Here is a 27,833-nt window from a genome sequence, read left to right on the forward strand (position 1 = left end):
GTATATTCTCCTTCCAACTGTGGAGAACTGGGCTGACATCTATCCTGCAGGAATACATGAGAAGCAAAAAAAATACCTGCTAAGTATCACTTGTACCTAAATTATATCTTAGCAAAATACCATATGGGGGAGGAAGCCATTATTTCTGTGATGCTTTGCTGAAGAAGTTCTATATGAGCCCACTGTGTTTAAACACTCTTAATGCATGAGAGGTTTGAGCAGTAGCTGGGAGTTTACTGGTGTGACAACCTCTGTTTCACAGTGAAGATCAGGTCATGGTGGTCATCCCGGCCTTGCTTTGAACTGTACACCCTACTGGAAGAGTGGAGGCTGGTCTTTCAAAACCAGGAATATAAGACTAGGACACTCTTAAAACATTTACTTTGTGAAGGAAAGAAAGTGTAGCAGGGAAGGATCAAAAGGGCAGAAAATCCTTCTTGAATTTGAGAAATGGTGTGATGGAGCTGGGGTCCTAACCCTCCCTGGTTCAAATGTGATGGTTAGCTGAGCAAGTGTTTGGTTATGGGAGGTGGGAATGGTTGCATCGTATAAACCAAGCCATAATCGGACACTGAAACCTAATCCCCTTGCTGACATGCCTGCAGGCAATGTTTTTATTCTCTCTTTCCTGCATGTGTAAAAAGAGGGAGGATCCTCTGCTTCCTGGGCCTCTGAGGACTGTCTGGCTCCTAAAGGCAATCTCTTCCCTGCCTGTTTCAGGACAAAAGTGCAGCTGAGATGTAGGATTTTATAACCGTAAACCTGAAGTGCTGAAACCTACTGCCAGAGTAGCCCTGAGCTGCTCTTACATCATGCTGTAGGACTCAATGCAAAATTTGAAGTGAAACAAAAAATCTTATGTTTGAGGACTTAATAAAAGCAAAGTGGAAGCAAAGGGTCGCTAAGCTGTGATGCCATCGGTCCCTTCTTCTTGGAGACCATGGTAAACCATGGTGTGCAACAGGAGCAGGAGAGCACACTGTCAGGAAGCAGCAGTGCAGCTTTGGAAGCCTTTAATTTTTCTCTCTCAGCAATTTTCCTCCAGAGCCCGAAACATCTGTCTCTGCCTCCAGCCACATGCAAGTGCACCGAAAGAGTTTTGTTCCAAGCCTAATGAGGAATTTCATGGTCTTGGAATTGGAGGCAGGGGGAGGGGGCTGGGACAGCAGCCGGACTCATGTGCTCTCCAAGGAGCTCTGCTGATGTCAAATCGCAGGCTGATGACTTTTATTTTATTGCAGCCCACCAGGCTTCCCTTTAAAGTCTGCTGCTAGAGCCGCTGGTGATCAGTGCAGGAACAGCTCCTACACGAGCTGCTGCGTTCCAGGGGCTTTCTCACATCTGGGCACAACAAGCAACATGGAAAATAATGACATCAGTGGAGAGGAGGTGGGGGAGCTCAGCTGGGCATCAGCTCCACTCTGTTTGTGGAGAGAGCACACGTGAATGCAGAAGGCGTTTGTCCTGCTTCTGGCTGGTAGAAGGAGGGATGAGGGAAAAAACAACCCTGGGCAGATGTGTAATCCCGTTGCTTGAGTGTCTAGCCGATGATGCTGAGATGTGGTGATGCACGTGGTCTGAGAACAGATATAGAATGAGCTGATTCAAATTGTAGCTGGTCTCAGTAGCATTTAAAAAGCACAAACCCCAGCTTTCTCTTTGAGAAGGACAGGGTTATCTGCAGAGAGACATAATCTGTGCAGAGCACAGGAAACAGAAGGCAGATGTTGTCATATGTTTATCATGTTTCCACCACTGGGTCTTCCTTTGGGACAGGCTTGCAGATCCCAGGCCCTGGAGCAGGACTTGCACAGCTCCATGGACACACCGTGCTGTGTTTATCTAGGGCAGAAGAATATACAGAGCTCTTCTTCCACCTGCCCAGGTTCTCCTGGTCTGAAGAGGAAGTTCATATTCACTTGCTGTGACTCAGCTATAGAGCCTGACTCATTTTCATGCTGTTACTCATAGAAGAGGAAAGCCAAATGGCAACCAGTCTGTGCCTGTAGCCACCTATAATTCTCCAGCTTTCTGCTGTTAATCTCTGGATGAGTTTCTGTTTATCGGCACTAACACACTAACCCTGCTAAAGCTTTTAATACTTCTCTCTACAGAGAAAGACTGATTAAGAAATAAAGCTTTCTCCCCCTAAAGCTAAGAGGAAGTGTGCTAAATCTCCATGGCTGCTTGTGGAGTTCCTGAAATGGGACTATTTCAAGTGGACGCTTCACAGGGGTAGCAACGGGCTGGGACAAGATGAAGCAACCACCAGGCAGAGCTGGGAACAGCTGCAGAGTTACTGCAGCTCCTGAGCTGACCGCTGTGGTCTGGAGGGAGTTGCTGATGATCTGTTTCTTAAAGGTGCTCAGTGCTAGGAGATCCTGCTTCCAGCGATGATGGCTTGTTGGTGACCAGAAATCTGTCTCACCAGCCCTCTGGGCTTCTGTCCCGTGCCTTGACCTCCCACTGTAATATAAAGCCTATAACTACATGGGCTTCTGTAGGCTGCTAGTCCTCAGAGGAAGGGATGGTGTTTTACTTTGTGTGAACCTTTGTTGTACTGCCAGCTCAGGAGTCTCTTCTCACTTGAGGCCTGGCTGTTGCTCACTTGTGCATATTTTGTCCGCTCGTCAGGGTGCAGCGAAACACTGGGTCCTGGTTCCTTCTCTTGCAGCATGATGGGTGGGTTGTTCTGTGTTAGAGACCGCACGAGCATGAGTCAGATTTGAAAACCTCACCCAAAATCTGCATAGGGAGGCTTTAGCTTTGAGATGAGAACTGGTGCCTGCCACTACAGCTGGGCCAAACCCTGCCTTTCCCATTTCAGTCTCATTCCATGTAAAACCCACAGTGCAGCCCTTCCTGCACTGCACAGGAGAGCACAGTGCAAAGCTCCAGGTGGGTGGGCTGTCCAGAGGACAAGGAGGAATCTTGGGCCTGGAGCAGGGGCTGTGTTAGAGTTTAGGCAGTTTCCTCTGGCTTATGGGAAGCTGAGATTCAGGTCACTGGTCTAAATCTTCCAGAGGACAGCTTGGCCTTAAACCGGGCTCTCCCTTCTCAGCAGCCTGCTGCTGGGCGAGAGGCCACCCTAGGGTTCTGCTCTCTGATCATTCTCCTTGATCCCATCTAAAGAGCTTTGATCACAATCATTCCACAGCCTCTCAAATGAAAAGCTGGGGTTTCAGTTATTTTCTGGTGGAAAAATATTTAATTGGAAAAATTCCTGCATGGCCTTGGTACGCTTTCAGCTGGCATCCTGCCTGCCCCTCTCTGAAAATATTGCTGATTTTGAGTGCAAGTACTTCTTGTGAGGCTGGTTACTTTGGTTGCAATCCCTCACTTTTAGGTTTCTTTTGGTAGGAGTTGGGCTCTTGTTACATGGCTCTGAAGTGACCTTCTGGGGCTGCCAGCATGTCCTGCTGCCCTTCATGGGAGAGCATGGCTGAGAGAGGCCGGGGTTCTTGTGGCATTTAAGGAGCAGCCACTGCCCTGCTGCTCCTAGCTGTCTGCTGTTAATACTCGCCACCGCTCCCAGCTCTGGCAGCCGTGATTGCAAAAAGCTCTGCGGGCAATGGAAGCAGGCTGGTTTCATCATGACAATGTAGTTATCCTTTTAAGGGAAAATTCCCTCTGGGAGCCAACCCTCAATTACCTCCTGCTCCAGTGCCTTCTTGCTAGAGATGGCTTGTAACACAGCTGAGTTACAGCCACACTAACTCAGTCGAGCACCTAGCCGCTCTGGAAAAAAACAATAAACTGTTGGCCACTGTTTGATGAATCTAGAATTTGGGGTCAAAATCCAAAGGGCTGGCTCCCCTCACCAGTGTATTTGTGCAGAACCAGTCTGTGGCTATTACATCATCAAACCCAGATGCTATTCCCACGGTATTAATGGTGTCATATGCAGATACCATGGTCTTCCCTAAAGGAGTTTGTTGCAATATTTGGGAGCTCTGGGTAGTACAAGACTGGTGATAAATAGCTGATGCAAGTGTCTGCTAAATGCCAGGAAACTGGGGTAGGCAGTGGCTGCATTTCAATTTGCTGTTATTCACTGTGGTGAATGGGAGGGGACCTCCAAGGGTCCTGATTCGGAGGCCGAAGAATTCCTCCTATTCTGCTGACATGTCTCATAAGTCCACAGGGGCGATGTCTTACCGGGACGGGGCTGCTGCGGAGGTTACCCTCTGCCTCCCCAAGCAGAGCAGGAGCGTGCTGAGCTATAGAGAACAGCCTGTGCTCTTTCTATTCTATAGGAATGGTGGCTTTGGCTGCAAGCCCCCGAATTTACTTCTCTTGTGTTTAGCACTGAAAATACTTTAATTCTGAATGAGCTGCTTACCAGAAGAACATGACATGCTGGAATGCAGACTTGTCACAGGAATGAGGCCAGGCTCCTTAAAGAAGTCCTAGGGACTGCTTCTTCTGACATCAGTAAGTTTACTGTGATTGTCTGAGAAAATGGCATTTTCTCTCCAGGCAGTGACAGCCACATTTAAAAAAAACAACCCTGTACCTGTGCAGCTACTGTTGTCTTGAGCCAAAACAAGTGGACCACAGCCCGTGGCCTGACTGGATCATCTGAGAATGAAACTATGCTCCTTGGAGAAGCGGAGGAGCCAGGCTGGATCCCTGTGCCCCATTTGGAATGAAATGCACAGGGATCTTGTTCTGTCTGCCCAGGTCGGACTGAAAGACCTTTCCCATCTTCTCAGCTTCCCCAAGGGTTTGAATTCTCTTCCCCTATCTAGAGCAAGGAAAAACAATAAAAAAATTTTAAAACCTCTGTAAGCAGACAGGAAGCAATAACAGGAGCTCCATCAAAATATGTAATTTTGTACTTTTAAAAACCTTAGGGTAAATTGCTTTAAAAATTGTAAATTAACTAGAGTGTTGAAATTGTGTTTTCATGCTGCAGAGCAAAACTGTCCCCTTTTGAAATGTCAACTTTTCAAAGCTTATTTTGTACATTTTTTTAATACAGGACACTTTTCCACATCTGTAGTCCTCTGTTAATGGTTTTGGGTTGCTGTTTTGCCCTGAAAATGTTTTGCCAGAAAATGTCTCACCAGCAATTCCTGTGAGGCCCTGATTCCACCCTTGGAGGTGGGTGGTTTTGAACCCGCCTGGATAGAAGAGCAAAACTGTGGCTAAGATGAGAGCAATGTCTTTTGAATACATAACTATTGTTTGAACTGATGACCTTTTAGAAGTTCATTAGTTCTTGGCACTCGAAAACAAATGGAATTTATTTGCCTTGCTCAGGAAATTCAACCCATGCCGTTGAAAATTCAGTGTTGCTCCAGAGAAAGAGCTGATCAGAGGCTCTGTCGCTTGGACAGGAGGGTTATCCACGTGCTGGGGATTGGCACCACACTATGTAGGTTCAACTCTGTATCTTCTGGGATCTCCCATGTGACATCTGGCCATGTTTTTTCCTTTGAGCTTCATTTCCTCTTCACCACTGTTTCTTGCAAAGACGTACAATACATGAAGAACTGGGCAGTGCTTTGCTGTCATGGTGATGTGGTCTAAACAAACCCGGAGTATTTTGCCAGTATTTCAAAACTGACTTCTTGTTGCGAATGAAATAGCCAAGGAACTTGCAGTTTTGTTTGCACAGATACTCACCCAGTTAGTCATGCTGGCTTGCATATCTGTTGGACTTTTGGAGATCTTCTAGTGTTTTATCAGTTTCAGTGATAAGTATCCCAGTGTGCAGTGGTGTGCTAGATAACTTGCATCTAAAACTGATTAGCATTTCTCCTTTAAGCATTTTTTTCTGTGCAAGGTAGGTTTCTCTGGAAGGAAAAAATAATTTTCCTCCAAAACTACTTGAGGTTTTTTTTGGGTGGGAGGGAAAAATATTAATATAGTTTAAAATTTCACCAAGCATCTGAAACTATTTAGAGAACAAGAGGGAATTAAATGTTTCAATAAACGTTAAGGGAAAGCCAGTAACCAGCTTTCAAATATCATCATTTCTGGGTACAACCCTGCTGTGTAGTTCTGAGGGGAAGGAGAGTTGGGGTCTGTTGTTGTTGCATATATGTCACATCTTTACCCATGAATGGGAGCTAGTACTTAGCATTACCTCCCCACTTCTTGCCCTCTTCCTACCTCTGACCTTTACTCCAGTACACCCCCTTACAGTCTCTGCTCCAGATGGCTTATTCTTTTCCCCCAGAACATCTCCAGAATACTTCAAGTTCTTATTTCTCATTTTAGATGAACAATATGGTAGATTTAACAGCTATCTGTAGTATTTGCACAGTATTTTTTATCTGCTTATGGGCTAGGAGTAATAGTGCTTTAACTGCCATATCACCCAAAGAAAACAGGATTTGGAGGCCCATTCCTATCCCTGCTAAGGGTTAGAAAAGTCATCAAAGGACATATTCTTAGAACTGGCTCTTTTTTTTTTGTTTGTTTGCTGTTATTGGGAGCACTTAATCTGGTCATCTAATGTTCAGGTCATCTAAAGTTTGCTGCAAAATGTCACTACTGCACCAATTAAAAATAAAAGTATCTGCTGCAGAAGAAGGGGTTTGGAGCCTGGCTCTTCAATGCTTTGTGCCTTTGCCTTCATTCTGCTTGGTGCAAAGCTCCCCTTTCTCTCCTGGCTGCACTACAAGGCAGAATTCATTCACGGCCTTCAGGTCTTCGTACTGGAAGATGCTGTAAAAGAACCACCAATAGTGTTGTTAGTCAAAAAAAATGGAGGTAGTCCTAGCTTGGGTTCCCAGCATTTTGATTCCATTCATTCATTTTGAGCAAATAATTTTAAAATTCATTTCCTGACTTTGAAAAATGCCCATGTTCCAAAGCGTAAACTTATCCCCTATGGGGAGGTAGAAATCAGCTCGTGAATCCGACAGGGGTGAGGAATAAGGAGGTTTTCTTGGCAGTGACACAACTAAAACTTATGGACAGCTTCTATCAACACTGCGCCAAGCTTTCTAGGAATTGGTTGTTCTGGCAGAGAAGTGGCATGAGATGGAAAAGTGGGGAGAGACGAGAACTGAAATCTGGAGCAGATTTCAGAGGAGGTGTGAGCAGGGTCTGCAGGGGGCTTCTAGGGCATGACATTTGTCATCCCACAGCTCTCCAGTGAGAGGGAAAACAGGGTTTAAAGACCTGAATAGCATGTGGAGTTTATTAGCCCCTGAGTCTGGTTGCTGAGGCTTCTGCCAATGTCCTGCAGAAATCATATGGCTGGGAAGGAACTCAGGCAACAGCTTCATCCACCTTTCCATGTGGAAGAGGGTGACATATACCCACCTTCCCTGCCTATCTGCTCTTAAGAAATCCCAGTGATGGAGGTCCTCTTGGGGACCCCATTGTAGAATACATCCACCCTGGCCTGGAAGACTTTTCTAAATAGAAGTCTTCAATCTTTTTTTGCTGCAAATGAAGCTGACTTTTTTTCCCTTTACCTGGTCGATGTGATAAGCTGTTGACAGCCATCCCTCCTGCAATAACTTCTTACAAATGGCATTTTGCAATCTTCCAGAGTTCTCTTTTTTTTCTATAGGTGTAAATACATGTGCTTTATGTATCATCTTTAGCAAAGATGCACTAAGGTAGGATTCCTTCACTGTTTCCTCATATGTTGTGTTTTACAACCTCTGAACTGCCAAGCCGGGCTAGCTCAGGCAGAGGGGACTAAGGCTGCACAGCAGGACATGCAAGGGCTAAGCCTCCAGCTGCTCTCTGGAGTGAAACTGGTGGGACTGGGTCTCTGATACCCAGGAGGGGATGGAAAATACATGGCTTAAAGTACCTCGCATTGATCTCGGACAGCAGGATTGCTGCTGAGAATGAAATCGTTAATGCTTTGTAACATCACGTCAGTGGTTGTCACAGGAATATTGTGGGTTGCTTAGCTGTGAGGTAAGGAGCTAGAAGAACACGGTGACTAAGTTTCCTGGAATAAATTAAGCACTGGCTTTCTGAAGTATGTGAACTTGCATAGCATAACAAAACAGGGATCTCGATTCTCTAAACGCAGTGGATATCTTCTGTGCCTGCAAATTTTCTAACTCTTAAGCTGGAAAGGGGAAATGTTGGAGAGCTTCACTGCTGATGACTCATATTTAAGATAAAACACACATTTTTTAATAGCAAGAATAATTAGTCATCAGAGTAGACTAGCCAATGCTGTAGTAAATCTTTTGGCACCCTGGGACTGGAAGAGCTCTTTCTGCTCTCTTTCAGTTGCAAATTATTGAGTTCTGTGGGATCACTGGATGGAACCTAGGACCTGCATTTTCTATTTCAGATTACATGATAACACAGTCTCTTTGAACCGGTAACCCATGACTATCCATTGAATTAAAAGCAGTCAGGCAAATGTTTCATATGCCAGTCCTATCTATGATTTCTTCTGTGTTTTTTTAAATCATGTTTCACATAGTGCTAGACCCTTCCTTACCAGCATCAATTTAAGGCCAAAATGTGGAGTCTTGTCTGTTTTCTTAGTGTGAGAGGAAGAGTGCCTCTCTCTACAGTATATCTGTAGAAATCAACCCTGTGTCTTGGAGATTCCTTTGAGGAACAACCCCCTTCCCAGCAAGGGGTTAGAAGGTTTCCTAAGCACATTTTTTTACCCAAATGAAGCCAAGCTTGTGCAATAGGATGGTGCATATACTTGCACTCTTTTCCCTGCTTCCTCATAAATTTTGAACCTACTGACCAGTTTCTACCCAGTTTTCGCAGAAGGGAAGCAGTCACTATGGTACCAGCTTCTTATCTTCCTGTAGCTTACTGGCATCTGGGCAGAGCAACAAGGCTGTGGTGTTGCTCACCACCGAGGGGACAACTGCTGAGTGAGCTCCACATTTTGTAGACACCAAAGAGTCCACATGAAGGTGTCAAGGGCAGCCCAGACAGCACTGCTGGAGACTGTACTTGGTGAGGTCTGCAGCAATGGGGATGCTTCCCACTGCTTTCCAGAAGGAGCTGGAGCAGATCCTGGCCTTGGCCATGCTTTCTGGCCAGGGCAGCCAAGCTGGCGGGCAGGGATGACTCTGGAACTACACAGTGTGCAGCAGCAGCTCCAGCTCCGTGCCAGCCACAGCCCCCGGCGCTTCTCCTTCCTCTGGGTTTGTGGTTAGCACAGCATCTAGCTCACCCCAGCCTGACCACAGCCTCTGCAGCGTGCCCTCCTCCACAGCAAAGCCACAATGTGCCGCTCCTGGTGGCTCTTCTTTGCTCCTGTTCAGGACAAATGGCTCTTAAACAGCTGATATTTAAAAGAGAGGTTTATTGCCAAATCTCAAAGCTCTTTACAAGCAGGAGACAAAGTGCTGTCTTTCTACGGGCTGCAGCAGCTGCTTTTCAGATAGTCATCCACACTTGCTCGCTTGCAAACTCACTTCCTTCCTGTCACAGACATGTAAACTGGTGGCACAGCCCAAAATACAGACTCACACCCCAGTGCTCCATGCCTAGAGGGTTTTCAGGCACAAAAAACCAGCCTTAGTGCAGCCAGAAATTAGATGTAAGTTTAAATGTAAGTTTAAAGAAGATTTAAACAAAAGTGCGTGGTGGCAGGATGTACACTGAAGATGGGAGTTGCTGCACGAGGTCAGAGCAGACCAGGATCCCGTCTTTGACTCTGGCCAGCACTGCCATTTTCAGAGGAGCATGTAAGAACACCCCAGGAGGCAGTTTCTAGCCCTAGGCTGGGCCTGGCTCATGACCAGAATGAGAAGAACAAGTGAGAAAACTGCAGAAGGAACATGATGGTTTTTTTCCTGCAAAGTCCACGTGAATCAGTCTTACAGCTGGGCTAGACATTTTAGGATGAACTGCTAACCCTATTAGAAAAAATAGTTAAAAACAAAGAGTCTCTAACATAGCGGTTTCAGCAGTAGAGTTACTGGGTGCTACAGAGATTCCACTTAAGTTATACCTATTTACAAGACATAATACAAATCTAGTAAGTTCTGTTAGTACAGCAAATATAGTAATTAGCTGTAGCTTGTAAAAGGATTTAACTTGCCATTTCCTAACAGATACAGGGTTTTTTATCTGTTAGGATTCTTACTGATGGGTATTCAGTAAAATGTCAGACATTTATTCTTTAGAATATTCAGTATAATATAAAAATATACAGTAAATATAAGCACATCCTGTAGGTTTGGCTGTAACAGATAGGGATGTCTGGGTATTTTCATCAACGCTTTGCCAGATGGGTATCCGTAGAACACACCACGAGAAAACACCTGTGAGAGCAAAAGCATTTGTATATAAATTAGGGGACTGAGCTATCCGATAACCTGTTCTCATTCTCCTGGGTTTTCTGTTCCAGGCTTTGATTTATCCACTCTGGAGTTTAGGACTAGCTTCAGTTTTGGGACTTAAACCTGTACCCAGAGTTTGCTCTGGTTTGTGTATCTTCCTGTTAGTGTGAACTGTTTTTTTCCCCATCTGATTCATCTCGTGTTACAGAACTGCATCTTGCAAAAGCCTGCCTGCTCTCTGAAGCTGATGTCCCTCGACTTCCAGTGCACGCCAGGTTCTGACAGCTCACATTCATACCACACAGTGTTCGGTAAACAAAAGTGCACATGCAGAAAAATACATTTCGATAGCAGATAGGCACTGAATATTGTCTGTGTTATTAGCCCTTGTCCTAAGTATGTCTGGAAAGGCAAATAAGACCCAGGGTTCACATTGAATCTACAGCAGCAAATGACACAGATCCAGAGTGTGCTCCAGGCTGTGTGCCTGTGAGTGGGCTTAGGACATCAGAAACTTTTTGACTCAAAAGTAAAGCTTTTTGGCACCTGAGCCCTGAGTGTTTGACTGTGTAGAATTTTCCACGTGAGAGAATAACAAGTGAATTCCCATGCGATATCTATGGCTGTCTTGAGAGGGGGACAGACCACTGAAACCAAGGCTGGTTTAATCAAGAAGCAGAAGCACCAGTTCTAGTCACTGTCTTGCTGGCTCTGGGTGGTGAAAACCAGGATATTTGTAAGCCCAAAGCCAACATTTCTGTGCTCAGACCTGAGTGCCCACTGCCTAGCCTAAGAAGATGCTCAGATGAAGCTTTACTGGACTGCTGCTATGGGAGGTGTTTGCAGCCTATTGCAGCCTTGTGGAACTTGGGGAATTACGAAAGAAAGAACAGAAGAAAAATAAATGGGTGAGCTAAGAGAGCAGTGCTGGTAAATAAGAGAAAAAAGCTTAGGTAGCATGCCACTCCTTACAATCAGACTGGGAAGATCGCCCTTTTCCGTGCTTCCAGAGTCTGGCTCAAGTCAAGGAGAAGCCCTCTGGGCTGTCATATGATTCTCCTCGGAGCAACTATAGAGAATAGGGGAGGGGACCCAGCTCATGTACCGGGCTATACAGCAGCGGTGCAAAGACATGAGTTTATCACAGCTGTAATCACTAAAGACCACAGGAACTGTGGCTGCTTTCAGCAGGTGGGCAGGGAAGCTGCGGGAATTGTGCTGGTGCCTTCTGCAGCGCCTTCCTCAGACCCTTCTGTAGCGATGCATTTTTATTTTAATATACTTAAGCCACTGGGACCAGCCCCAGAGTTGTGCGTGCAAAATGCCTTTCCCTCCATGTACTCCAATTACTGACGTCTGTGCCAAACCATGGCTCTCAGGCTAGCCAGGACACAGCAGGTAGAGACGTGTTAAGTAGGAAGAGGGATCTTATCCAGACCCGCTGCCTGTGTGCGTGCTCCTGTCAGTTAACATCCCGGGACAACACAGGGAGCGAGCCTACAGCTAAGGGAACACACATCCCTAAAGCTTCTTAGCGACAGCTCTTTTAGGAAGCTGTTGGGGATCTCCTGGACACAAGTTCTCCAAACGCCTGGCTATTTGTTCCCAACAATGATGAGGGGATTCAGTTACCAGATAGGTATGGTGCTCAATAATAAACCCGTTGTGCTCTAGAAGACGCTCCTTCAAAGACCAAGTGTAACCTCTTTGCCTCAATTTCCCTATTAATGAAACAGGAACAATTAATACTCGCCTGGCAATGATGCACTGAGAATTGCGTTCACTTAGGCAGTGCTTAGCACACCTAAAGCTCTGCACAGCCAGACTCAGAAGAGTGCCTGCATACAGCTGCTCCAGATCTGAGGACACTCCCTGTAGTCAGGAGTTGGCCAGTTTTATTTGCCTCTGTGTGAGGTCACTTTTTAACTGTGGATGTGGTTTTATGAGTATCTTTGGAGAAGATTAAACCATACATCTTTACATTCCTAGATGTCACTGGACCAGGTGGTCTGGGAAACCTTGCCAACAAGTGAACAAACACTGACCACATTTACCCTTAAATGATTTAACTGGGAAAACCCGATGGGTGCCAGTGCAATCTGGGATCTGCTTGTCTGTAAACACATAGACAGGGGCTTTTGCTAGAATAGCCATTCCGCTCCTTTCAGAAATCTGGCTTGGTTTGATTACCAGGAATTTTTAAGGCCTGATCCATTGAAAGGACTTTGGACAGAGTCCTCAGAGAGCATTCACATTTTCGAAACCATTCAATGTCCTGTAACCTTCTGCTGTGCTAAGAGGATTAGAACTGGACTGGTATGTACAGCATGAAGAAAGAGAGAAAGATGCTATAACTGAAAGCTCAATTCTGTCCCATAAACATGGTGTGTGCACAGCAAAACACCACCTTTTAAACACTGGCCTAGCAATGGTATAAATCATAAATGGCAAAGGTTTAGCTTTGATTTTGAGAAAGAAGTCTCTTTGAAGAGTATGTCAGGGAGCACTTCTCCTGTAAAGAGTCACTAGATCCTTTTGCTTTTCTTTCTGTTTCTGTGTTGCTTCTTTTTTCAGTTCTCCAAGACCTTTAATTTCTTGCAGAACTTGTGTAGCTTGCCGAAGTTGTTCTACTGCCTCATTGAGCAATGTCTCTGCCATCACTGGGGGTCCATTCCCCTCCTGGGCCTGTTCCAACCCTTCACGTAAAACCTTCTGCAGAAGTTTTTCTGCCTTTTCCCTTTCATTAGCAACTTTCTCCTCCATTTTAGCTAAGCAATGATGGGAATCCTTCAGGAAACCTTGGCCTGGAAGTGCTCTCTGTGTATTTTTGGAATCAGACAGCAAGTCTCCAAGAGAAGAACTGCGAAGTTTGAGACCTGAAGTGCTTTCTACAGACTCTTTCTTCTCAGTAGTTGCTTGTACACTCTCATTGCCTGTTTCTGTAGCTAAGGAAGTCTCTGTCTCTTCTGCTGAAGTTTGCTGTTCCTTCTCGGCAGAGGTTCTCCCATTTCCTTCTTCAGTTTCAACTGTTGGGGATGTGAACTCTGCTACTTCGCTGGCTGCGATCCCGTTCACCGGGAGCTTGGAGCTGCCAGACTCCAGGTCTTCGCAGCCCTCAGCTTCCAGGTCACCATGGCTGGAGTTCATTGTGGCTAGCATTTTTTCCGACAGAATCTTAGGAGGAACAGGAGGCTTTGTAACATCTGCAGCGACAATCTCAGCAAGGTTGTCTTTGCTACTACCTCCTGATGATTTCAAGTCTGTGTTTTTAGGATCAGGGACTGGTTGGTCCCAAGCTACTTTTAGCTTGTCTGGCACACTCTTAGGAAGAGGAATTGGAGCTTTTGCTACACCCCTGTTGCTGACCTCAGTGAGGTTCTCTCTGTTCTCCTCACCTGGTGCTTGGGATCCTTCCACATTCTCCTCTGGACTTAGGGAGTCCTTCTCCTTGGCATTTACATTGTCCTTTGATGCTATGTCTCCCTTAAGCTTCTTTTCTGGAGGCATCGGAGGAGACAGAGGTGTTTTATGTTCCTGGTCAGGAACATTGTTCTCTGCATCTTGGTTTTCTTTTGTGCCAGTGGGTTTTATAGGTGGCATTGGCGGCTTTGGAGTTTCTTTCTGAGGTGGCGCATTGTCATTTTCGCTGATAGTGGAATCAGAGTTTGGTGGTCCATTGTCTACTACATCCAGATCTAGTCGCAGGATACCATCTGATGTAGACTTGGCAGCCTGAAACACAAGAGAGAACTTTTTCAACATCTATCCCATCGTTAATCCTGTGCTCCATCCTTTAACTTCAAGTTAAAATACAAGACCCTCACAACCAGCATGGCAAGCGAGGAGTTGCTGTTTCACACATCCACCCTATTTATACTTAAATCTGTTGAAACTGCAAGGAGAATCTGACCACAAAATCAGTGCTCTTAAGAGCAGCTTTTTCTATAGCTCAAGAGCAATCTATGGAGCTTGCACTTCTTCCATGCAGCACCACCCTGTGCTACCCTCTAAGAGCAGCAGCCAGCTCTACCAGCATTAATCTAATAAGTGAAACCCAATGTGATCTGCTATGCTAAAATTCAATGAGCTATGATAATCACAAATACCAAACATTTCACCCAACAAACAAGAAAGTCGTGTCAAATCACGTACATTGCAGTAAATCTTGAATGCACCGTGAAGCACTTCCATCCCTCTGCATAGCCCTGCTTTTTCCCCAGACCAACACGTTACGTGAACGTCATGAGCATTTTGCTGCCAAGTTATTTTCTGCCTGATAGTGCAGCAACTTGCATGAGAATACCAAAGACAGTAACCATAAGCAGTCAAGAATTAGGACAAAAGCACAGAACCTATTTTACTACTTCCTTTGAGAAGAACATCTCAAAAGTCTGTACCACGATAACTTTATTTCTTAGTTTTCCTGTCAGTGCTAAGCATTGAGCTCTGCCATATTTTAATTCTTTATTCTGTGGTAGCTGGAACCCTCTACTCCCTTCATTTACAACATGTCTACCCAAAGCACACCTGCTTTCTGCTTCTGGGACTGTCTTATTGTTACGTGACCATATAAAACAAGTTGATCTTTAGATCGCTTGGCCAGGGATACTATTGTAATACCACTGCCTCCTGCTTGCTTCCTCCAACCTGATGTCATTCCTGTCTCACTGGGGCCAAGCCTCATCTGGTTAAACCTCCTTCAAACCACAGACTGTGTGCAAATCACTCTAGTAGGGGGGGTTTCCTAAAAAGGATGGACTTAGTAAAGACGTTGCAGTGGGTAAGCTCAGTGCCCCAGAGGGACAAATGCGGTGACAGTTCCTATGTGAGAGAACCCAAAACCACACAAAGGCATAGCTGCAGCCAGGGCCAGACTCCTGCAGTGAAGAGAGTTTAGTTAAAGTCTCTCTTTGTCTTTCCAGCCCATCAGAGAGACGGAGGCAAGCTGCATCCTGGCGGCTTGGCCCTGACCCGTCCTCACCTGGCCTGCTTTGACACTGAAAATCATCGTTCATCCCATTTCCTTCACGATACTGCAGCCAGCAGCCGTGATACACATCTTTCTGCAGGCTCTATCCCCTCCCTTTCCCCTCATTCCTCCTTCTGAATTTGTAAGCTAGTTTCTCCCTGAATTTGGCTGAAGGTGAGAGGCCTTACGGATGTTAATACTGGAGGTATCTCATAAATATAGTGAGCTGAGTAGGGGAGAGAGAGCTTTTTAGTGCCTAGGGAAGGGCTTCCTACCTTACCAGACCCATATTAGGCAACAGAGAATCCACACTATTGCTGCTGTGACTTTTGTCATGTTTTCTTCTGCGGTTTTCTGGAGGAGTGGATGGGAATCTATGATTCATTCCCATGCATTTCTCTGGAAGATACACTCTCCCTCCATTTCTATGCAAAGTAAAAAGTCTCAGGGCATCTCATTTTCTGCACGAGGGTCATCTGAGTGCTGTGCAGGCACATAAGTCAGAGTCTTGGAAGTTTGAAGAAAGAAGATTTGATTTAAAAACCTTCCTTGGTTGAGATTAATGCTCTGCTAAAATATCAATCTGTCTGGGGAAATTTTTTCATAAATCACAGGAATCAAACATTAGTAAGAACCTCTCCCATGGAAATGAACTGCAGGTTTATTTTGTGGTGGTTTTTCTTTCTTTCTTTTTTTTTTTTTTTAAGTAACAGACCCAGAAAATCAGTTAAGAGCAGACAGGCTAGTCCATAAAACTGCCTGGGAGAATAATGTATTCTGTTTCAGACCTAAGGAAGGGCTTGTAAGCTTGAAAGCTTGTCTGTTTTCTCCAGTTAGCTTAATAAAAAATACAGCTTCTCCCCACAGACCATGCAGTTCTTCTACCTTTAGACCACTGTGGCTACAAAATCATCACTTCTTAGAAAATAAATATAGCAGCTTCAGTCTCTTCTGATTAAAGTGAAACTATAAGGGCTCTCACCAGACGGTGAAGAAGCTCCTGAGTTATGGAAGGCTAAATATATCGTAACGTGTTGCAGCAGCTACAGATCTATGGGAACCTGGCGCTTCGTTAGAGAGGTGCTGGCGCAGTCATTCCCAGAGGAAGCTGTTTCCCTTGTCAGCTCTCTCTGGGCTGTCTGTACCTGGGGTTTGCCCTGGGGTTTTGTACCTAAGTGGAAGGATCAGCTCTTGGTGATCCCAGCTGGGGAGATGGCTCACCCCAGGGGGGTGCACTTACCTCCTTGAGGTGACTTCTTGTGGGTGGCCTGCGTCCGTGGGTCATTTTCACTCTGTCACGAGTTACGTGGTCCAAGGAAAGGCTCTCGTCTACTTTCACCTTTAAAAGGGGGAGGAGGAGGGAGAGAAAAAAGGAAGAGGGTCATTAATTTCTCAAGATATGTCTGCAAAGTTCTCACTGTCACACATGAAGGGATGCAGCGTTTGGATGAATATTTCACCGCTACAGTCTTTGCCTCAGACCTTAGTTACAGCATGCCTGCAAAGCCCTGCGTGTACGTGATGGATATTTAAGGTATCTGTCCTATATAGAGCCATGTTTATCTAACAGACACTCCAAAGCAAAATCTAACAGACACTCCAAAGCAAAGCATCCAACTTTCAGAGGTTTGTGACGGCTAACCTCCCCTCTACCTAAGGGGCAGGGAAGGAAGGACACAAGGCAGCTTTGTTGTCCTCGCTGCAGCCTGGGCTTGGACCAGCTCCTGCATGTGGCAGAGCACAGCACCGAAATCGCTGTTGCCATCTCAGAGGTGAAAGCTCATTAATAACTGTGACCTGGCTGTGAACTGTATCAGCAGCGCTTCGTTACAGACCTTCCCTTCTACAGCTCTAATGACTGCAGGATCCTGAAGAGAAGGTGTGAGCAGTGACCTGGATTAATAGCAACTCTAGCTGAATTAACAAATTTATTTCCTGGAATCAGATGAGAAATCCACTGTCTCCCACACGTGGGGAGGGAGGTCCCAGCCCCCTGGCAGGTATTTCTCTGTGCTGGCTCTGTGACTGCCCACCCATGCTGCGATGGCTGAGGGCTGGAGCCTGCTCCACACAGAGGGGCAACACCAGTGACCGGGGATGGTGAAATGTCAGCGTGTCCTTGGTTTGCTGGCCTTTGTACCACAAGTTTGTAAAATAGGAAAGCTGGCGAGGGTGAAATAGGATTTAAAGGGAAAAATGGGTCCCAATACATGGTTGATATGGCAGAGTGGTTTTACAGCTCTTTCAGTGGAGAACAGCTAATCCAAGCCAGCTGAGGGCTTGACCCATTAGCTTGTGCCTGGCTTCTGTGGAAATGCTTTAAATCTGAGGTCTGATCCTTACTGGAATGAATGAGAACTAGAGGCTGGCTCCCTCTGAGAACCCGAATCCTCGTAAGGAGGATAACCCCAGGCCACAGGGCAGGGAGGTGACCTGAGATCCCACCTTGCTGTGCTGCCGAGGGGGTGTGCAGAGCTCACTGCCCACCGGTGAGCCACGTGCTGGGCCCCTCCGGGCAGCTCTGAGCTGGTGTGGGGTCCCTCCAGCAAGGGCTGAGCAGCACTGCATTACAGGACATCACATCTCCCACCCGCTGAAACATGAGAGAAGACCTGGCTGCTAAACTCTCTGCTGCTGGGTTTTATCTTCTCAGGCTACTGCTAGTCCTGGCTGGTCCCTTTAATTCCACGTGCTGCTTCCCACTCGGTCCAAGGGCCCGAGGAACCGCTACATCCCACTGCCAGCAAAAAACTGACACTGAGTGCCATTTGCCGAGGCAAAAAAGGAGCATGTTCCAGCCTCTCCTCCTGCTTTTGCCCTCTGCTGAATAAAAGCAAAGCCCAAGCTCTCAGAGTTTCTATCTCTAGCACCGTACCTGCAGCACTTAGCCTTTTTCTCAAAACTTTTACTCATTGCTTTGGCTTCCATTGCTAAACAGATCTTGCCAATTGCTTCGTCCCCTTGTTCTTGTTTCATTCCCATGATGGTGGTTTTGTGAGCTTCCTTTCAGTTACTGAAACAACTGCAGAATAGATGCTGCTCCTTTGGTTTGGTTCAGGGCTGATTTACCAGCTAACAGGGAGCAGGGCAAGGTTAGTCAGGCTCTAGAATGTGCAATTTTCATCCTTCCCTCTGTGCAGCAGGATGGGAGAAGAATTTGAGAGTGCAGGTGTGCTGGGGCCAGCTGAGAGCCAGTCAGGTTTGGCCGGGGCCATGGAGTAACTTTCCACCAGACTTCTCTCCAGACTGCAGGCGGAATAGCTGGTGGACTGAGTCACTTCAGATTTTTCCAGTCTTGAAGACTGGGCTATGTCCTAACCAAATACCTCCATTACCAGGCTGCTTGGTGCTGAGGATCACAGCAACACAGGGAAGACGAGTCTTTCTGGGCTGCAGCCCCAGCTTTACACAACTCAGCGCTGCAGCTGCTTCTCTGCACCAGCCGCTTCTGTCAGGATTGGGGAACACCCCTGCATTCGCTGATCCCAAACCTGCTGAAGCCACCAGACCATCTCCCACTGACTTTGGTGAGCTCTTGTGCCCCCGTGCACCTCTGGGTGAGATGTTAGCTCTCAGCAGCACAGACCATCCCTCCAGCACACTCAACCAGCTGCCCCTGCCTCCCTTCATCTAAGCCTGGCCAGGAGAGAGGGAAAGGCAGCAAGATGTAGGATTGTGCAAAGGGCTCTCTACATGTTCTACCTTAGGCTGGGAACTGAAGTGGCTAAAAGCTCCCAGCCTGCAGGGATGCAACCTGATTTGCCTTGAATACTATTTTTCTCTTTCCTTCAACCATGGCTGGCATGCAGGAAGGACAGGGAGCACAAGGGCCTGGGCAAGTTCTGCTTTCAGTTAAAAAAGCAGTGGATGAGAACTGACACAGAAATACAGGACTTTGAAGACTGTTTCTCTTACCTCATCAAATACTTTGTTTTTGCCTCTATTGATCCCTTCATTAAGAGCTTTTATCCATGATTCCTTTTCTTCCAAAGTTGGAGCTTGAAATTTGATATCATGAACCTGCAAGAGCAGAGAGACAATTTTTGCCTGAGCATTCCTTGTCAGGACCAGAGAGGTAGCTCTCTGCTCTCTGTGTATCACTTCAGTTTCTATATAACATCCAGTTCCAGCTTGTGTTTAAATTACAGATTCCTCTGTGCTTTGTCAAGTGCTTCACTTCATAGCTCCCATGACCAGGATTTTGTTATGCTGAACAGCTTGTTGCTCTAGTTTTATTTTTGAAACTAGTAACTAAAGTAGTAAGAAAGTAAGAGTTTCTTCCTTCTGTGAAACACTCGGAATAGCTCTTAGAGCAGCAGTGAGTTCATAGAATCATAGAACATCTCAAGTTGGAAGGGACCCATATGGATCATCAAGTCCAACTCCCTGCTCCTCTCAGGGCTACCTGAAACCATATGACTAAGAGTATTGTCCAGACGCTCCTTGAACTCTGACATGCTTGGTGCCATGACAACTTCCCTGGGGAGCCTGTTCCAGTGACCGACCACCCTCTCAGTGAAGATCCTTTTGATAATGTCCACTCTGAACTTCTCCTGATGCAGCTTCATTCCATTTTCTTGCATCCTATCGCTCATCACCAGAGAGAAATGGTCACACTGTATATACAGAGTCAGTCTGAAAGTCCAAGACATTTTATTCTGGTTCAGATGCAATAAAGGACTTTATCTCCAACTTCCCCCCAGGCTGCAAGCAACGGGAAGGCTGTGTGCAGCGGGCTCTGCCTGCTTCCCTGTTCCTGCGGCTCTGCAGAACAGAACTGAGACGGGAATCTGGGGCTCTGGCCTTGGCTGCGCTAACCCCGATTCAGCTGAGCACTGACGTGAGGCATAAGGGCAACAAAGTGAAAAATTAACCACATCTTTTTCTGCTTGCATATGAAGAAATACAGCAGTGAATGCTACAGACGTACGCTTTCTGGGGTTTGAACAGCTGTCCTAAGAAGAAGGGAAGAGTCGGCCATACAAGAGGGAGCTGGCAAGAAGAACGGGACACAAATGAGGGGGTGATGGGTGATTGTATGGCCTGTCCTCCAGCCAGACAGCTCTCCCCTTCCTCCAGGGCAGTGCCATGGCTGTGCTCAGTGTTTCAAATCTCTTCCTGACCACAGCACGAGCAGTAGGTAGGGTGTTATTTCTTTCACTGCTGTGTTCTCTGAGCGCCTCACCAGTATTATGTAGCTTTGCCCCAATGTACACTTCAGGTGAGAGAAATGTTGTCTTCACATTAGAGGTGGCTCTATGGCAGACCGGCTTGGATCCAGATAGCACTGACGCAGTGCCCTAATCTGCACTGCACAAGCACACAGAAATACTCTTGTGCTGAAGAACATCATCAAAGTTGCAAAACCAAGCACTTAAAAATGAGACAATCCCAACGTTGCTGGGGCAGGTCTAACTCAGCCTGCTGTGCATGTTCCTCCTAGCACCATCCCTAATGACAGGGGCAGACCTTCTTACTGAGCTATCCCATTGTGTATTTTATCCTCATGGGTCAATATGTCTTATTGATTGCACTCTGCACAAGCCCTGCCCTGAAAACAGAATTACTGATTCCCCTGACAATCTTTTCATTGCTGCTTATCACTACAGTATCTGGGGGCTTCACAAATTGCTTTTCAGAGCAACTGAAATTATCCACCTCTTACAGGTGGGGAAGTGAGCTACAGAGAGGCTCATCTAAAACACATATTAGTGGGGTCTTGTTTGGAATAGGTTTTTTTTGGGTATTTAACATCCTATAGGTATTCTGCACCTTCCCATTGCCTTCAAGAGCAGTTGTAGTCCCAGCCTTTTTATAAATGAGGCCCCACATTCTGAAATCGCAGCAGTGTCTATATAAAACAGGGACTATATAAAACGAGGATGACTCCAGCTAATGGTGACTGACAGTCAAATGCTCTTAGCAGCTCCCTGGTTTGGTTATGGCACAACAGAGCAGTTTTGGGTCTCAGCAACTTCTGAAGGTACCATCAGAAATTCTGCAGAACTAAAGCCTGATCTGATTACGCCCACTCCTGCTGTTTAGCTAGAAACCGACTGCCCTTCCCTTCTGCATTTATTCCTCTCTCCAGTGCCACGGTTTTACATCTGCACATCACAGCAACCAAGCGCGAGACCCTCACAACCAGCACAGCAATCAGGGAGTTAAGAAGCAATTTGGGGAAAGATTATTTATTTGATTAGTTTGCACATAAGGTGATGAGACCACATGTCTTCCTCAGAGCTCTGAGAGGTTAGGGCCTGAACCACAGCCCTCTGGAAAAAGAGCCCTTTGTCTGGGGCACAGAAGGGCCACGCTAACCAGGGAACCTAAGGGAAGGCAAGGCTCCAAAACAGAGTGACAGCCAGATTTTGGTTTAGTCCAAGCAGGCCTGTTTTTTGTGTGTGCTTAAAAACTTTTTTTGTTTGGAAACGATTTTGCCCCAAAGCTTTGTGATTATAAAAGCTTATGAGAAAGCTCTACTTGTGAGCAGCTGAGCTGCTGCACTGCCTGGCAAAGACCTGGCAGCCTGCACCAGGGTTTAGAAATCTCCGTACATGTTGTTCAAGGGAAGGATTCCCACCTCACTTCAAGCTTCCTCTTCTAATGCCACTTTCTGTGTCTCATTCTCGACAAAAGCCTCCAGCCTCCTGGAGCTGAGACTGTGACTAAGCGCTGGTGTCAGCAACCCTGTGGCAGGGCAGAACGAAAAGCCTTGGGGGGATGGTTCATCATTAATGAGAAGCTAGGATGTCCCTCCAGCACGCAACCCTCTGCCGCACAGTGCAACGCTGACCAACCGCCACGGCCACCAAACGCAGACAAAATGGATGGGGAGGGAAAGGGACTCGTGGAAAGATGCTCTCAAGGCATCAGCAGAAGGAGCCCTCCAGTTTCCCGAAGGGCTGGGCGAGGGAGGACAAGCAGCTCTGCATGGGACTCTGCTCCCTGCTGCGATGGGGCAGCACAGGCAGTGTCAGACTCTTGCTGCTGCAGCCCTGCTCCCCGCTTGTGCACGTCCCTGGGGCTGTGACACAGAGTCAGCCTCAAGGCTTGCAGCAGGTTCCTCCCAGTATGCCCAGTCATCTTTCTTTGAAAACTTTTTTCTCCTTTTTAGAACAATACCCACAGACACCCAGGAAGTGTCAGGCTGCTGGGGCTCTGAGGCTGGTGCTCTGGATGCTGCCAGCCAGGCTCTTTGCTGCCTTGCAGTCCCTTGTCTGTCTGCATCCATCTGTGGCTTGTGTCCTCAGTCACGGCACTGGGGAGAGGAGGCTAACCCAAAGCGGGGTGCACGCTCTCTATAAAGCAGATGGCTGCAGAAGAGAGGCAGGAAGGAGCTGGAGGAGTTGGTCTCAGTCCTGCCTGGCGCTGGGGCTCTGTACACTAGTCTGAGACCCCCCAGGTCCTCTACAAACAAGGAGCAAATGAACTTATCTTGTCTGTATTTTTACTCATTTGAGTATTGACAGGTATCAGAGGATGCATCTGAAGATGGATACTCCCCACAAAACGTTAAGCAGGGTCTGTTCTCCAACAGCAATTTAAAGTAGAGAGTCAGTGACACCAATATAAGAGGGCAGCAGGCAGGGTAACACATTTGCTCTCCTTCTTGCTAAGCCAGCTGAGACTGATTCATACCATAAACAACAGGCTGGTGTGCCAGGAAAAGCTGTCATGGCTAAACCCAATGTGATAGTGACCATTGTAAGCCATGAATACAGACTACGCAATTTACTGTCAGTTAACTCAGAGCACAGCACGGCCAGTCAGCCTCTGCTGAATCACTGGCTAGATGTCATGCAACAAGAGGCTCACACACGGGTCACTGTCCGTGACGGCAGCGAGCACAGTCTCCCTGATTGCCCCATGTCTTCTCAGAGACATCAGTCTCTTCAAGCAGTGGCACTCTTATGGCTATGCTGATCCTGCTTTCCAGGAAAGAGAGGTGTTCCTGGGGTCAGTCTGTGGTACCTGTGCTAAATGATTTAACAGACAAGCTCTGGAGAACTGTATAGCTGCAGTTTAAGACCTTGACCAACACTAGCTCTTTGCTGAGCAATTCTGCTAGCTGCTGCTGGTCTGCAGCAGAGGTGGGCGACAGAAACCTGTGCTTGCTCCTCAGCTGTTTCAGGGCAAAGCCAGATGCTGGCTTCAGTTTAGTGGGGCAGGGCTAAACTGGACTCTGAACCGCTGGTGAACTGCTGGTTTAGGCATGGGAATGTGTTCCCTTCTGCTGACTTTTGGTACAGGGTGGTCACCTCCAGCAGAAGCCGGAGCAGAGCTGGGTCAGTAACCTCTTAAACTACCAGGAGTCTATCTGCCAGATGTGAGGTCATCTCCTGCCTTCTTCTACATGCCTTTGTCAGGTTAGATCATGGAGGGAAAAGTGGAAGCCAAGGGACTGTCAGTTAGGAGATTCTTGTGGTTTTCTGCAGCTGAACCAAATGCTACCTCATCCTTGGGAATAATGCAGCATTGCTGCCAAACTGGCAGATCCCAGGAGCAGACTCCTCCATGCACAGGGCAAACGTGCCTCGCTGAGATCTACTGCAGCTTCCAGGCTGGGCGCCTGGTGAAGGCAGCTGCAGGTAGCTCCAGAGTCGACTAAGGGAAAAATAAACAATGGAAATTTCCACCCCTGACCACAGGTGCAGAATTTGTGCCTGGCCATGCTAGGAAAGGATGCGTGGGGAGCCACAGTGCTTGCTCGTGGACTCTTTCCCTTACTGCCACCCTCTTTCTTCCTATTCTTAAGACTTCTCTGCAGCTGAAGGCTTTCAGACCTGCTGAATACCAGACTTGTGCCAATCTCTGTAGTCTCTAAGCAGTTTACACCAAGCATCATTTACACTGCTTTTTGCATCATGAGTACATTTTAAAGTCTCCAGGCCAAGGCTGCTGCCCTTTCTTACAAGCTCAGCTCTCTGCCTCCAACAGTTTTCATTTAATTGCTGTGGGTGGAACGAAGCATTTGAGATTTCTAAGCAGAAGGGGTCTTTTGCACACTTCCAGCAGCACTTTGTTTCAGCTCTGCACCAGTGCAGGCATGTGACATGCTCATATTGTCACAGCTTAACAAAAATGTCATCCTTATGAACAGGGCAAGCAGAATCTGGGGTACATCCATCAAAGACAAGTGTTTAGCAAGGCAACTTATTTATCTGGGTGAAACTCTAGCTGCAGAGTAGTTTTAACTGACTGATTCATGTCCTCTGCTCTTCAGTAATATCCGAAGCAAGATTTAAACTGGGATTCCCCTACAGCTAGACTGGACTCCCTGTTTTCAACAAGGAAACTCCTATTTGTGCACTGAAACAGAAATTATCTTTCCTAGCTTGTTCATAATTCCCACAAACTCACTGGCTTTCTGCATTCCTCAGCATTGTGCTCAGGAGAGGGGGCAAATAAAACTTAGCAAGATCTGGCAGGGCTTGGCAAGGCAGCTCACAGGGTGATTTTAAACTGTGGATGGCAGCAAGCCTCCCAAATGGAAAATGTTTAGCTGATATATATCGCCACAGCTGCAATTTCAAAACAGAAGAAGGACAGTTGTGTACATTGGCCTCCTAATTGAAGCCTGTTCTAACATCTGCCAAAGTATGTTGTGTGTCAACACCCTCACCAGATTCCCAGCCAAAAGGAGGGTGGGAGGGGAGCTACAAACAGGGAACTTTTCATTTATAAAAGCCCTTCCTTTCACCAAAAGAGCCTTATAAAAAGTAGCCTCTATCTAGGTCGCCATTTAATCAGTGGCATGAAAAACAGCGGAGCTGTAAACTTGCCAGCATGCCAAAAGGATGAAGTTACCCTTTCGGGGCACAGTTTGGGCATATCTTTCTTGTAACAAGAAATGAAAATTTTAGGAACAGGTCTCACACCCTGTGTTGATTCATGCAGCAGTGCAGAGATGTATGCAGCTATTACATACTTCTCTCTACTTGCAGATAATAATAATTCCTACTATGCCGCCCATCTCACCACACAGGCTTTTATTTGCCTCCCTGGGAATAGGTGTGCACTTGTAGTTATTAGCTCTAGAAAACACACCAAGCCTGCCAGGGTTAGCCACTTTTGATCTAAAATTGACATTATTTCTGATTAATCCCGTTACAAAACAAACGCAAATTTCCAGGCTACCAGGGTGCAAATTTCCAGGCTACCATCATTTTGGTGCATGGTGCTTAATGTGACTCTTCTCCCCAATACAGACTGCGCCTACTTGCAAAACATGATTCACCTTCTCTCTCCACCCCCACCCTGGTCCATGTGAATGTTTTGGGTCAGGACAGTCCTTGTTTTGTTGTTCTGAATGAAGTTTAGCACAATGATGCTCTGAACTCAGCTGAGGTCTTATTATACTAATAAACACTAAGTGACTGGAGTGAAAGAATAAGCAACAATGACAACAAGGACTAAACAATCTCCATTTATTTAAACAAAATGGTGATGGGGGAATGCAGGCAAGTTGTTTTTTTGCCTGTTCACATTCTTATGGAAATAGAATATGTTTTGTCCCTCACAACCTATCAGATTTGCATGGGGAGATTTCATAACATCTCTTAGGCCAATAAAATCACATTGAAATTAAAAGTAAGTCAAGGCGTGACACCTCAAAGCAACAACAGAAGCATCCTAGCCCATAAAGATGCTGAAATGGATAGCATGTAAGTAGGAACTAAGGAGAACTTCCAGAGATGTGTAGTGATGATGGAGCTAGGAAGTAAGGGAAGAGTGTCCTTGCATACAGTCAGTGCTGAGATGGATGTATAGCTTCTTTGCAACGTCAGCCTGGTTGTTACGTTCTGGATCTAACCAGATGCTGCGCAGGAAGCTAAAGATGTAGAGTTTCATGAATTCTGCAAAATAAATCTTTTCTCCTAGGAACTGTTTGGCTGCTAATAACTTTGCACTGGAGTCTCAGATCAACGGTTCCGGCTCCAGGAACTGTCTCAGTACATGGATCAGGGTCATTGATTTCACTGGAACTTGGGCAAAGCTGCAGCATGTACAGCTGGGACAGGGACACTTCCTGTCCCAGAGCACATGGGGGAACCACAGGGAATGGTCATTCTCCACTGCTAAGGGAGTACTGGAAGACAGAAAATGATAAGGCAGAAAAAATATCAAGGGGAAAAGGTGGAGTCACAGGGACACCCTTTCCCCATGACAAAAAGAAAGTCTACAACACAGCAGCATTCCTCCTTACACACTGTAGACCATTTACAGCTATAGGTCACTTATTCCAACTGCCAAAGAACTAAATCTCAGAGCCTTTCATCTACTTTGGGCACAGGTGCTTGGGAACTCATTTTGGGGTTAGCAGACTTGAGGGTGATGAGAAAGACAATCCTACCTTCTTACCCGGGGAGTGGATTAAAATGAAACGGTTTTTCTTTTTTAGTAGCGCACGCAGTTCCTGGCACTTGTCATAACTCTCCAGTTCCACTGTTTCTATGCACTTCTGTTCATCCTGCAGAGAGGGAATGAAACATTATTATGAATAGGAGGCATTGAAATCAATCATATACCATCAAACTCTGCATGTCTTCCCCTTGCATCTGTCTAAAAGCTCTTCTGCCTTAAAAATAACCTGCATGCAGGCAGCAACCCCCCATGAATCAGGCTGGCATCTCACTAAGAAAACACCCTAGTCTTTAAGCTACAGGCCGATTTGTGGCTAGTGGTCCACGGCGACTGAGCAAATAACATGTTGTGGACAGTAACACCAGCTTCTGACATCTCTGTTGGCCTCATCCAGGGATCTGCAGCCAGAAGCGCCTCTACCTCCTCCCCACAATGAACGCAGGAGACGTTATTCTGCTTTTTCACAGGGAAGATGACACAAGCACTGTGATGGTCCAAGCAGCCCCCCAGGAAGCCTGAGGCAGAGCAGAGATAAGAGGGGAGCCCTGCCACCACGCTGAGCTGGGGCAGGCTGGTCCTCACATCATAAAGGTCAGCAGGAGCCACGTGCGACTGGGACACACTGCTCTTGCAGCCACACTCTGAGCTGTCAAAATGCTTAGGATTGGAAATATGGTCCCATACAGCCAGCAAAACTGTCAGGGCCAGCATCTCAGTGGGGAATATTTATCTCTAGTGTATCTCCACTGATGACTGCCGGCCACGATCTTGGCTCATTTCTCCCAGTAACATAACTAAAATTCCACACGTGGTGCGTGGCGCAGTTCAGCTGCGGAGCACCATCCCTAATAGGAATCGCAGCGTAACGCTGGGCAGATAATATTCTTCATGTCTGAGTAGCCCAGAAGAGACCAAAGCTCCCTTTTGCTAAGCATTACACAAATAAGCACTGAGAATCGCAGAGCACTTCTTGCCGGTGAAGTGCTACAGTCAGCACACCTCATGAACCTCTCTATTACCATCCTGAATTAAAACTACTGGCCATGATCATCCTCAGCTCAGGCTCCGCTCCCAAGGCAGCTCCTTGTACCCCTATGAGTTTGTATTTAGGAATTCCTGTAGCGGAGAGGGGTTGTGGGATGAGGAAATGTGTCGTAGCCAGGAAGCTGCTGCGTGGCTGGAGGCAGGGAATGGAGAGTTCAGAGGGAAGTGGGCTGCAGGGAATTTCCTCCCTTTACCACTTGACATTT

The 27,833-nt window shown here is 46.6% G+C and overlaps 1 protein-coding gene across 2 annotated transcripts in view; it reads right to left on the reverse strand.

Moving 5' to 3' along the window:
* Nucleotides 1–9,248: 9,248 nt before the first annotated feature.
* Nucleotides 9,249–27,833, reverse strand: part of PLEKHO2 (pleckstrin homology domain containing O2) — a 29,455-nt gene continuing 10,870 nt past the window's right edge. The window contains exons 3-7 of one of the 2 annotated variants that reach the window (XR_012630426.1): nucleotides 26,573–26,689; nucleotides 19,132–19,236; nucleotides 16,457–16,555; nucleotides 12,001–13,979; nucleotides 9,249–10,229 (exon numbers count right to left, since the gene is read on the reverse strand). Coding sequence is in view for 1 of the 2 variants with exons in the window: in XM_074880526.1 (XP_074736627.1) it covers nucleotides 12,744–13,979; nucleotides 16,457–16,555; nucleotides 19,132–19,236; nucleotides 26,573–26,689 (1,557 nt within the window). In the remaining variant the exon portion in view is untranslated. Of the gene's footprint in view, nucleotides 13,980–16,456; nucleotides 16,556–19,131; nucleotides 19,237–26,572; nucleotides 26,690–27,833 lie in introns of both variants that reach the window. The other variant, XM_074880526.1, reaches the window with a different exon arrangement.

Source organism: Strix uralensis, chromosome 11, assembly GCF_047716275.1.
Source record: "Strix uralensis isolate ZFMK-TIS-50842 chromosome 11, bStrUra1, whole genome shotgun sequence".
Classification (NCBI taxonomy): Eukaryota; Metazoa; Chordata; class Aves; order Strigiformes; family Strigidae; genus Strix; species Strix uralensis.